The sequence below is a fragment of the Carcharodon carcharias genome, chromosome 22 (assembly GCF_017639515.1).
Source record: "Carcharodon carcharias isolate sCarCar2 chromosome 22, sCarCar2.pri, whole genome shotgun sequence".
Classification (NCBI taxonomy): Eukaryota; Metazoa; Chordata; class Chondrichthyes; order Lamniformes; family Lamnidae; genus Carcharodon; species Carcharodon carcharias.
In genome coordinates, this window is record NC_054488.1 from 25,337,888 (window position 1) to 25,350,769 (window position 12,882).

The 12,882-nt window shown below is 47.6% G+C and overlaps 1 protein-coding gene across 1 annotated transcript in view; it reads left to right on the forward strand.

Annotated features, from left to right (window-relative positions):
- Nucleotides 1–674: 674 nt before the first annotated feature.
- Nucleotides 675–12,882, forward strand: part of galk1 (galactokinase 1) — a 29,965-nt gene continuing 17,757 nt past the window's right edge. The window contains exons 1-3 of the mRNA XM_041216591.1: nt 675–876; nt 3,132–3,321; nt 11,527–11,646. Of these exons, the coding sequence (XP_041072525.1) occupies nt 718–876; nt 3,132–3,321; nt 11,527–11,646 (469 nt within the window). The 5' untranslated portion in view covers nt 675–717. The remainder of the gene's footprint in view (nt 877–3,131; nt 3,322–11,526; nt 11,647–12,882) is intronic.

Here is a 12,882-nt window from a genome sequence, read left to right on the forward strand (position 1 = left end):
CCCAAACTGAGTGTCAGTGAGCAGGTTATTGCTGAGTAAGTGCTGTTTGATAGCACTGTGGTTGACACTTTCCATCACTTTGCTGATGATCAAGTGTATCACAGAATTGTTACGGTGCAGAAGGAGGCCATTTGGCCCATCATGTCTGTGACAGTTCTCTGAGCATTTTAATCAAGTGCTAATCTCCTCACTTTTCCCTGTAACCCTGCACATTGTTTCTATTTAAATAGTCATCCAATGCCCTTTTGAATGCCTCAATTGAACCTACCTCCACCACACTTCCAGGCGGTGCAGTCCGGACCCCAACTACTGACTGAAAAAGGTTCTTCTCACCTGATAGGGCGGTAATTGTGAGTTTCACAAGGGAGTGGGACGACAGAGCTTCTCTTGCAGAGAGCCATAAATGCTTTGACGGGCTGAATGGCCTCGTTTTATGCCGTACCATTCTAAGGTTCTATTCTACGACAATAAATGCTTCCCCTGCCTGTGACACCCGCATTCCAGAAATAAATAATGAAGTCACGCGGCTATCACGCGTCAGAATCGACCTGTCAATCAGGGCCAGGGGGCGGGCACCCGATTAGATTGGTGGGCGGGGACAGAATTTGCCGTCATTCAGCTGCGTTGCCCAGCAGCAGCCAATAGAAAGCGCACGGTAGTAGACGCGGCGGCGCTGGCCGGGGCCGAACGGTTTCCTTGACAGTTAGGCCGGCAGTGATGGCGGAAGCAGGAGCTGGGGTTTTGGTGGAGGAGACGCTGCAGGTTTTCAGGGATAATTACCCGGGCTGCGAGCCAACTGTTGGTGTTGCAGCTCCGGGAAGAGTGAATCTCATCGGAGAGCATACGGACTATAACGAGGGATTCGTACTGCCTGTGGTGAGGGAGGTGGAGGTTGGAGGAGGCTATGAGAGGAGGGGAGAATGGGGGTAGAGAGGGGGGAGAAGGGGTGGGGGGGAGAGGGGGAGAAGGGGTGGGGGGGGAGAAGAGGTGGGGGGGAGGGGTGGGGGGGGAGAGGTGGGGGGAGAAGGGGTGGGGGGAGAGGGGTGGGGGGGAGAAGGGATGGGGGGGGAGAGGTGGGGGGGGGAGAAGGGGTGGGGGGGGAGGGAGAGGTGGGGGGGGGGAGAAGGGGTGGGGGGGGGAGAGGTGGGGGGGGAGAGGTGGGGGGGGAGAGGTGGGGGGGGAGAAGGGGTGGGGGGGGGGAGAGGTGGGGGGGGGAGAGGTGGGGGGGGAGAAGGGGTGGGGGGGGAGAGGTGGGGGGGGGGGGAGAGGTGGGGGAGAAGGGGTGGGGGGGAGAGGTGGGGGGGGAGGGGTGGGGAGAGACGAGGGGGGAGAGAGAGGAGGAGGAGGGGGGAGAGAGGAGGGGGGAGAGAGAGGAGGAGGAGGAGGGGGGGGTGGGGGGAGAAGGGGGAGAGAGTGGGGGGGGCAGGGGGGATGAGATAGAGGGGGGCGGGGGAGAGGGGGCGGGGGGAGAGGGAGACGGGGTGGCGGGGGCAGAGAGAGAAAGGGGGGGCGGGGGCGGAGAGAAAGGGGGGGTGGGGGCGGAGAGAGAGGGGGGCGGGGGCGGAGAGAGAGGGGGGGCGGGGGCGGAGAGAGAGAGAGAGAGAGAGGGTGGGGGGGGGCGGGGGCAGAGAGAGACGGGAGAAGGGTGCGGGGTGAGAGAGAGAGGGAAGCAGGGGCCGGGAGGGAGAAAGTGAGGCATGTAGAGTGTGGTGGGGAGTTGAGGGGGAGAGGGGATGGAGGTAGGAGATTAGACTGAGTTGTGGAGTTGCGAAGGAGGGAGGGAGCATGGGAGGGAGGGGGAGAGTTACGAGGGGGCAGAGAGTGGTAAGGGTGAGAGGGTGGTGAGGCGGAGGGAAGGGATGAATGGGGGGGGGTGGCAGAGGCAGGGATTGGGGTGGGTGTGTGTGGGAGAGAGAGGAGGCCGAGGGGCGAGAGAGATGGGGAGTGGGGACTGGGAGAGAGTAGAAGGGGGAATGGAAGGGAGGAGAAGGGGGGAGGGCTGTAAAGTGGGAAGGGGAGTGGGGGGGGAAGGAGAATGGGGGGAAAGGGAGTGATGGGGAAGCCGTGCAGGGGGATGCAAGGTGAGGGAGTGGGGTGAGGTGAATGGATTGGGGAAGGGAACGGGGGAGAGTGGGGTGTTGGAGATTGGGGGGAGGGGAGCGGATTGGGGAAGGGAATGGGGAGAGTGGGGTGTTGGAGATTGGGGGGAGGGGAGCGGATTGGGGAAGGGAACGGGGGAGAGTGGGGTGTTGGGGATTGTTGGGGGTTAGTGGATTGGGGAAGGGAACGGGGGAGAGTGGGGTGTTGGAGATTGGGGGGAGGGGAGCGGATTGGGGAAGGGAACTGGGGAGAGTGGGGTGTTGGAGATTGGGGGGAGGGGAGCGGATTGGGGAAGGGAACTGGGGAGAGTAGGGTGTTGGAGATGGGGGGAGGGGAGCGGATTGGGGAAGGGAACGGGGGAGAGTGGGGTGTTGGAGATTGGGGGGAGGGGAGCGGATTGGGGAAGGGAACGGGGGAGAGTGGGGTGTTGGAGATTGGGGGAGGGGAACAGGTGGAGGCTGGGGGGCGGGGGAGGGGAGCAGGGGAAGAGGTGAGTTGGAGGGCAATGGGAGCAGGTGAGAGTGGGGAGAAGGGGTGCAAGGGGGAGAGTGAGGGAAAGCCGAGCGCTGGGTGGGGAGGGTAGGGGGAAGGGGAGCAGGGGTGGAGAAGGGGAGAGTGGGGGGAAACCTAGCAGTGGGACGGAAGGGGAGGGGGTGGAGTGCATTTAAGGAGTATTGTCAATCCCTCAATCATCTTCACTAAATTAGAGAACTTGGGGTCTTGTATATATTTGCTGATTGTGGGGCCCTTTCTGTGCTTAGATTGGCTTCAAGACTTCCTACTGCACTTCATAATTATTGTGTAGATTGTAAACCGCCTTGATGCGTCCCGAGACCATGAATGGCATTTTGGAAATCCAAGATATTGCTGGGAAAAATGCTAGCAGATGCTGAATGAGGGTGATTTTGCAGAGGATTGGTTTCTAAGTGAAGGGCTGAGCATGAGGAAGAGAAGTTCAACTGAGGGATAAGAGATTCCTCGGGCATCGTCTTCAGTTGTCCAATTTTGATAACTATCTGTTAATCCCTCAGGCTCTTCCGATGGTCACAGTGGTGGTTGGGTGTCAGAGTTCAAATGGGATCATCTCATTACTTACCACAGCAAAGGAGGCGGACGAACCAAGGCGACTGGAATTTCCTGTGCTGACTGAATCAAACCCTCTGAGTCCTGGGTTACCTTGCTGGGCTAACTATGTGAAGGGAGTTATCCAACATTACAGGGGTAAGACCACACATAACACGCACAACACCAATGGATAACTAATAGGCTGAGCTGCGTTTTGTTTAGATTTGAGGAGTCCAAAACTCAGAGCCATCGATATAAGATAGTCATTAATAATAGGAAATTTAGGAGAAACTTCTTTACCCAGAGAGTGGTTAGAATGTTGAACTCAACTTGTTACAAGGAGTAGATGAGGCGAATATCACAGGTGCCTTCAAGAGGAAGTTAGATAGAGACATGAGGGGGAAAGGTTATGTTGACAGGGTGGGATGAAGAAGTTTGTGTTGAGCCTATCAATGGGCTGACGGTAAAGCATGGAAATGAATTCTATAATCTGACACTCATCTCTGAAAAATTACAGTACAATTAGTGCTAAAATGTCCTTTCTCTTATATTTTGACCTTCACCCTTGGCACAGCTGGTATGCATATGCAGATATACAGGTGTTATTACTCCTTGCCGGAGCTGTAGTTTGAGAAGGCATGAACGTGGACTTATGCAGCACCATGTCAAGTGTTAGCGGGCTTCATGCACGATGAGTCACTCTGTGGAACAACTCGATGGTCACGTAGTAAGATCCTATCAAAAGCATCAGGATGATTGATCGGTTAATCTGATCTTCATGATAATGTTGGGGTTAAAAGTGCACAAAGGGCCTGAGCAAATAGTTACTGACGAAGTTCACTGGTTAGTTTAAATGTATCACAGCTTGGAAGTTGCTGGGCTCTATATCATACAAACCGGGTTTAACTCAGGTTTAACACAGGGAGTTGAACTTATTATAAAAGCAAAATACTGTGGATGCTGGAAATCCGAAACAAAAATAGCTAGAAAAACTCAGGTGGAAGAAGAGTTCAGCATCGTGCCGAGCCCGAAATTCATTGAGGAGTGGGCGTAAGGGTATGAAACTGAGTCCTCTGAGTTCCTTTGCACCTGAAAGAAAGAGACAAAATTTCTTGTTAAGGCCTCAGATGAGAAGAAGAATAAAATGACACTGGGGGTAAGGACAGCTTAGAGATAGGGTGAGTCAGTGCTACTGGAGGGAGAGGTCGAGTGTGTTCATATGGCGGCACATGGCACTGAGTGTGGATCTCAGGATGTGACGAGAACAGCAGTCTGAGGAGTAAAACAGGAAAGGTGGCCAAACCATGGCTTACAGGGGAAATTAGAGATAGTATTAGATGCAAGGAAGAGGCATACAAATTGGCCAGAAAAAACAACTGACCTGAGGATTGGGAGCAGTTTAGAATTCAGCAAAGGAGGACCAAGGGATTGATCAAGAAGGCGAAAATAGAGTACGAAAGTAAGCTTGCAGGGAACATAAAAACTTACTGTAAAGGTTTCTATAGGTATGTGAAGAGAAAAAGATTGGTGAAGACAAATGTAGGTCCCTTACAGTCAGAAACAGGGGAATTTGTAATGGGAAACAAAGAAATGGCTGACCAACTAAATACATATTTCTGTCTTCACAAAGGAGGACACTAATAACATACCAGAAATGTTGGGGAACACAGGGTTTAGTAAGAGGGGGAAATTAAAGAAATCAGTATTAGTAGGGAAATGGTGTTGGCGAAGTTGATGGGATTGAAGACCGATAAATCCCCGGGGCCTGATAATTTACATCCCAGAGTACTTAAGGAAGTGGCCCTAGAAATAGTGGATGCATTGGTGGTCATCTTCCGATATTCTATGGACTCTGGAACAGTTCCTACAGTTTGGAGGGGCAGCTAATGTAACCCCACCATTTAAAAAGGGAGATAGAGAGAAAACAGGGAATTATAGACCAGTCAGCCTGACGTCGGTAGTGGGGAAAATTCTAGAGTCCATTATAAAAGATTTAATAGCTAAGCATGTGGAAAACAGTGGCAGAATCGGACAGAGTCAGCATGGATTTATGAAAGGGAAATCATACTTGACAAATCTACTGGAATTTTTTGAGGATGTAACTAGTAGAGTTGATGAGGGGGAACCAGTGGATGTGGTTTATCTGGACTTTCAGAAGGCTTTCGACAAAGTCCCACATAAGAGATTAGCGTGTAAAATTAAAGTGCATGGGATTGGAGGTAGTGTATTGAGATGGATAGAAAACTGGTTGGCAGACAGGAAACAGTAGGAATAAACAGGTCTTTTTCTGAATGGCAGGCAGTGACTAGTGGGTTACCACAAGGATCAGTACTGGAACCCCAGTTATTCACTATATATTAATGATTTAGATGGGGGAATTAAATATAATATCTCCAAATTTGCAGAGACACAAAGCTGGGTGGGAGGGTGAGCTGTGAGGAGGATGTAAAAATGCTTCAATGGGATTTGGAAAAGCTGAGTGAGTGGGAAAATGCAGCATAATGTAGATAAATGTGAGGTTATCCATTTTGGTAGCAAAAGCAGGAAGTCAGATTATTATCTGAATGGCTATAAATTGAGAGAGGGGAATGTGCAATGAGACCTGGCTGTCCTTGTACACCAGTTGCTGAAGGTAAGCATGCAGGTACAGTGGGGGTAAAGATGGCAAATGGCATGTTGGCCTTCATAGCCAAAGGATTCGAGTACAGGAACTTGGATGTCTTGCTGCAATTGTACAGGGCCTTGGTGAGACCACATCTGGAATATCGTGTGCAGTTTTGGTCTCCTTATCTGAGGAGGGATGTACTTGCTATAGAGGGAGTGCAGCGAAGGTTTACCCAACTGATTCCTGGGATGGCGGGACTGACATATGAGGAGAGATTGAGTCGGTTAGGATTATATTTGCTGGAGTTCAGAAGAATGAGGAAGGATCTCATAGAAACCTATAAAATTCTAACAGGACTGGACAGGGTAGATGCAGGAAGGACATTCCTGATGGTGGGGGAGCCCAGAACCAGGAGTCACAGTCTGAGGAAAAGGGGTAGACCATTTAGCACTGAGTTGAAAAAAATTTCTTCACCCAGAGAGTGGTGAGCCTGTGGAATTCGTTACCACAGAAAGTAGTTGAGATCAAAACATTGTATGCTTTCAAGAAGGAGTTAGGTATAGCTCTTGGGGTGAAAGGGATCAAAGGGTATGGGGAGAAAGCGGGCTATTGAGTTGGATGATCAACCATGATCATAATGAATGGCGGAGCAGGCTCAAAGGACCGAATGGCCTACTCCTGCTCCTAGTTTCTATATATGTCCCGGAGATACCTGTAATCCTGGGTGGGTTCGAAACATGAGGGATAGAACTTCAGTTGGAATCCGTGTGGAGTAAGTCGGAGACGGAGACAGTCACTGAGGAAGGAAATAAGGCTGTGAAAGCAAATTTTAATAACACCTTGTCAAACAACAGGAGAGAAATGGAAAGCAATGAAGGTAAACAAGGCAAAAGAGACAAGCAGAAATCCTGTCAGAGAGAAGAGCAGTACTTCTTTAAGGTACGCATTCCTGGAAGAGAAGTGGCAGTCAATTAAACACTAAGATAAAAGCAAAATACTGCAGATGCTGGAAATCTGAAACAAAAATAAAAATAGCTGGAAAAAGTCAGCAGGTCTGATAGCATCTGCAGAGAGGAACACGGTTAACATTTCGGGTCCATGTGACTCTTCATCAGAACTAAAAATAAGAAATGAGGGTGAACTTATATTTGTTTTCAAATCTTCCATAGCTTTTCTGTAACTATCCGTCATCCTCTGGCCCTACAGCAAGCTTTGATCTTTGCTCTCCTCTAATTATGCCTTTTGCACATTTCCAATTTTCTTTGCTCCATGATTGTCAGCTGTGCCTTCAACTGCCTAGGCCCTAAAATCTGGAATTCCCTCTCTAAGCCTCTTTGTCTCACTACTTTTTTCCCTTATTTAAGACTTTCCTTAAAACTGGATTAATATTACGACCAGGCTCTGGGTGCCTTTGACAGACTATTGCTACGTGGTGACCATTTATTGACTATTTACAGAGACAGACTATATCAGGATTCCATTGGTGGTTCCAGTTACATGTGGTCTGACATCACTGACGATGCTGCCTAGCTGTTAGCTTAATGGTTATTAACCCTTTATACTACGTTTCTCCCAAGTCTTTCCTTCTACTCATTAACATTAAGTATTTTTACCTCATATATTCCACCAGCACGCTTCCCCCACACCCCAGACTCTTGCACCGGTGGCATCAATTTCCAAAATGTCCTCTCGGCTCTCTTTGAGAAAGTGTAGGATGTATGATCTCCATATTGTTCTCCTTGGAAGGCACCGAATCTCCCCCTCCTCACCCCTCCTCTCCTCCTCCTCCTTCCCACCCCCCCCCCCCACCCGGGTCTGCAGTATGAATGCGATGGACAGAGATTGTCATTTTTTTCCTTTCACTTCTTGTTAGTCTGTGGAAAAGCTGGACTACTGGCTGCTCTTGCTTGAGAAAATGAATCTCGTTCAGCTCCTGTGAAGATTTGTACAGGTGTAGAAGGTCTAAAAACTTCTACTGCTGCAACGAACGAGGTGTTACGTAATACCTCATCCATGAACGAATCACATGGATGACGAATATTCCGGGGAAAAAGAATAATTGTCCTGCTAATACTGTAAGAAATTCTTTTTCTGTAGGCAGTGATACAGCTGGCATTTAGAGTGAGTTTGCTGCTCAGTGGGCCTGAGCATCTATGGAACTTCAGGACATATGCCTTCACCATCATCAACAGTGAAAGAAACATGTAGAGGCAAAGAAATGACACCTCCTTGTACACTTATGGCATTAGTGAGATCTGTAGTTCATGCACCTCTGAGTTTTGATCACCAGATTTAATTTCAGATTCAATGATAGCAGGGATTTGTTCTACAACAGTTATATTGGCAATTGTAATAACTTCTGGTCTCAGTTTTTTCATTGCATCAGTTTGTATGTCATGGTGTTTTCAGCAGAGTGAACAGATGGGTTTGCATCTTTATCACCACCTTCAATAATATGCTGATCCCCCTCGCAGAGATATATCCGCTATTGTCGTAATCATCTCCACTGTTCTCAAAAGTAAAACAAATTTCAGGATCTCCTCCTGTGGCAAATCATCAATTGTAAGTGGCATCTTGGTTATCATCCTCTTCCATTCTTTCCCAAAAGAGAAAATTAAGGACTGAGATGTCATCTTGTGGCTAGTTACCTTCATCCTTCTCTCCTGTTTCATCTAGCCTTTCCTCGAAAGGAAATGAAAAATCTATGATGTCATCCTGTGGTGGTAGGGATGGAATTTTGTCTATGAAGACTAATACACAGTGTTCTGAGTCAACTTGATTTTCTTCTGCAACAGGTGAATAAAGAAGATGCAAAGCTATACAAGCTTCTCTGCTCAACAAAGGACAGTGTTGATTAGGAATGTCATGTAGAGTATCAGTGAGCTCTATACCATTAAAATGAAATCTAGCAGTCATCTCTCCTCACCCCTTGAGTGGAATACCTCTTGCGTTGTGAAGCTGAATGGTAGATAGCTGGAGAAATTCAGACTTCAGCGAGGCAGTGGTAACAAAGAATGGACACTCCTGTGTCCAGTTTAGAATTAGTTTTCTGACCATTAACCATGATATCTGCATACCAGAAAGACACTTGCGGCTCTGCCGTTTTGCTTAAGAAGAATACATCCTGCTCTTCGGTATCATCTATTTCTTGGACAGTTGCAGATTGGAATGGTCTGTCTTTAAATTTTTGACCTGAAGATGCAAGTTTCCTGCTGCTGTGGAATGCTATTTTAAAATGCCAGGTGCAGCACTCTGCATCAATGGCTGGGCAGGCTTTGCGCTAATGAGATTTTGTTCCACCACAATTTGGACATGGAGCAATGGTGCCAACCACAACTTCTTCACACTGGCTCTGTTTTCAGGCAAGTGTGCTGATAGCCCCATGGTTCAAGAATTGGACTGAGTTGGTGGCCTTCCTCCAGAAAGGCTCCTTATCACCTTGGATGAATAGCCTGTTTTACTTGCAAAATTCAGCCTCTGGCTAACTGCATTGCTTTGGACAAAGGGAGAAATTCTCCGGGTTGTAAGGAGCCTGACAATGCTCCATCTATTATTCCCACTACGATGCAGTCTCTGAAGAACTCTTCTCTCCATGTCCCATATTCAGTTATCTGCTATGCAATTACAGGTCATTTATAAAAGAATCAACATTCTCTCCAGGTTCCTGGCCTTGCTGGTTGAATTTTGCCTGGTCCATTATAATATTACGCCATAGGGAAAAGTAGGCATCAAAGGCTTTGATGACTTCTTCACTTAGCAGTTTCTTCCTCATTCTACCCCCACCCCTCCGTCGTCTTAAAATGTTGTTGGCCCAGCTGCCGATTGCATAAAGGAGAGCACTGACTTGATCCTTACCTGGCTTCTGAGTGAGTCTGACAACACTAGTGTGCAACTTAGTTAAGGCTCTTCACAGGGTCCAGAAGTTTGGGCAGAGGTAAAACTTTCTCCATTGCTCTGTGCACTTCCAGGCAGCTGTCATGAGACTCCAGTGGCAATTAGTTGCTCTGATTGCTGCTGTGGGCGTTCCTCGAGTGTGCTCTGCCGGCCAACGGCTTTCACTTTTCCTGCCTTTTGTTGGCGTTGACTGGGATCCTTAGTAAACGGCTTGCAGACCGCTGCCACCATGTATTAATATCCCACGACCAGACTCTGGATGCCTTTGATAGTAGTGAGCTAGAATGACTCGATTGCAAACTAGTGACCATTTATTGACTATTTACAGAGCAGACTTTAACAGGACTCCATTGGAACCTTTCTAACATTACTGATGCACTTTAGCTATTAGCATAGTAGCTATTAACCCTTTGTACTTCAAAACCTACCTGTTTGATCAAGATTTTCATCACCAGTCCCAAAATATCCTTATGTATCTCCAATGACATCAAGGAGCCCTAGCAAAACTGGAGTCAATGGTGTTCAGGGGTGGAAAGCTCTCTGCTGGTTGGAGTCATACCCAGCACAAAGAAAGATGGTTGTAATTGATGGAGGTCAATCATCTCAGTTCCAGGGCATTACTGCAGGCGTTCCTCGGGGTAGTGTCCTCAGCCCAACCATCTTCAGTTGCTGCATCAGTGACCTTCCTTCCATCATAAGGTCAGGAGTGGGATGTTTGCTGATGATTGCACAATGTTCAGCACCATTTGAATTCCTCAGATACTAAAGCAATCCATGTCCAAATGCAGCAAGACCTGGACAATATCCAGGCTTGGGCTGACAAGTGGCAAGTAACACTCACGCTACACAAGTGCCAGGCAATGACTATCTCTAACAAGAGAGAATCTAACCATCACCCCATGACATTCAATGGCATTACCATCGCTGAATCCCCCACTATCAACATCCTGGGGGGGTTTACCGTTGACCAGAAACTGAACTGGACTAGCCATATAAATACTGTTTACAGGAGCAGGTCAGAGGCTAGGAATCCTGCGGCGAGTAACTCCCCTCCTGACTCCCCAAAGCCTATCCACCATCTATGAGGCACAAGTCAGGAGTGTGATGAAATACTCCCTACTTGCCCGTATGAGTGCAGCTCCAACAACACTTGAAGGTTGACATCGTCCAAGACCAAGCCCCCTGCTTGATTGGCACTCCATCTGCAATGCCCATATCAGATAAATGAATCAAAACAAAAATGTCAAATTTTGTTTAATAATGCCCCTTGGAATGTTCTAATACATTAAAAGCTCTATGTAAATGCAGGTTGCGGTTGGTGACAAAAGTCCACGTGTTTTTTGCACATTTTGGATGTGGAGGCGAAAGAGGATAAAGCTTTTCCCTTTTGGGCCTGTTGGAGAGCCAAACGGGAAGGTTTTGCTTTGTTATCATTGACCATTCTGTGTGATATTAGTGGAGGTGAAAACAATTCCACTGATCGTGTGCTGTTAACAGTCAGAATGCTCAGACCTGCAGCTTGCAGCATGTTACCACTAAGAAAATACCAGCAGATAAAGGCTATACCGGTACATTAAAAGATTGCTTCAAATTCAGTGTAGATCTGTCCTCCACTGATCTGAAATGTTACAAAGGCATGATACTCATCTACTTGTCAATCTGTCTACCACTTGTTTTCTGTTTCATTGTTTATAATTGTTAGTTAGTAGATATTTTCTGTAGAATTTTTCATCATGGAGTGTTGCCAAGTAGAATATAATTAGCATTTTGAGATAACACTGCTTGTTGTCCAATAGATTTTATGCTATAGTTCCTAGCCCCCTCACCCATAAGGATTTTTGCTCTCTGTTGTATCCCTATAGCGGGCCCACTCCCTGGGTTTAAGGCGGTGATTGCAAGTAACGTCCCATTAGGAGGAGGACTGTCCAGTTCGGCATCTTTGGAAGTGGCCATGTACACCTTCCTACAGCAGATTTGCCCAGGTGAGTGAGGTGAGCTGCTTTATAAATGAAAAATGATTGTGTATCTGCAGTACCTCATTATCTCCTCCACTCCTACAAAGGTTTAATGATGAAAGACTCTCTGGACCACTTGGTGCTCTCCAGTCCAGCTGCTGAATTTTCACAATGGAGGTATTCAAATGGCCATGTGATGTAATTGAACTTTCCTTGCTCTTTGACTGGATGACCAGATGTGACTAATTTACCCTGTTCCATAGCAATCACAGAGCAGGAATGACGATTGCTCCAATGTCTTGGTCTAATTCATCCAACAACCCTGGTAGTATAGTGGGTGAGGCAGTGGCGTAGTGGTAATGTCACTGAACTAATAATCCCAGGCTAATGCTCTGGAGAAAAGGATTCAAATCCCACCACAGCAGCTGGTGGAATTTAAATTCAATTAATAAATCTGGAATTAAGAGTGAAATGGTGATCACAAACCCATTGTTGATTGTTGTAAAAACCCACCTGGTTCACTAATGCACTTTATCTTAACATCCTTATCTGGTCTGGCCTCTATACAATGTGGTTGACTCTGAACTACCCTCTGAAATGGGGGCAAGCCACTCAATTGTATAAAACTGCTACAAGAAAAAAAGAATGAAAAGGAAGGAAAACTGATGGATCACCCGACATCAGTCTAGGCACCGCAAATGACAATGGCACACCCAGCCCTGTCAACTCCCAAAGTTCTTACTAACATCAGGGGCTTTATGCCAAAATTGGGAGACTGTCCCACAGACTAGTTGAGCAACAGCCTGACATTGTAAGTTTTGATTCCGTGAGTGTGACTATACCCCAGATACTGACATCACCGTCACCAGAGGTGGCAGCACAGTGGTATACAGTCAGGACAGAGTTGCCCTGGGAGTCCTCAACATCAACTCCAGACCCCATATAGTATCATGGCATCAGGTCAAACATGGGTAAGGAAACCTCCTGCTGATTACCACCTATGGTCCCCTGTCAGTTGATGAATCAGTACTCCTCCATGTTGAACACCAATTGGAGGAAACACTGAGGGTGGCAAGGGCACAAAGTAATCTGGGTGGAGGAAGCCTCAATGTCCATCACGAATAGTGGCTGGTAGCACTATTACTGACCGAGATGGCTGAGTCCTAAAGGACATAGCTGATAGACTGGTTCTTCGGCAGGTGGTGAGGGAACCAACAAGAGGGAAAACCTACCTGACCTCGTCCTCACCAACCTACTTGTCGC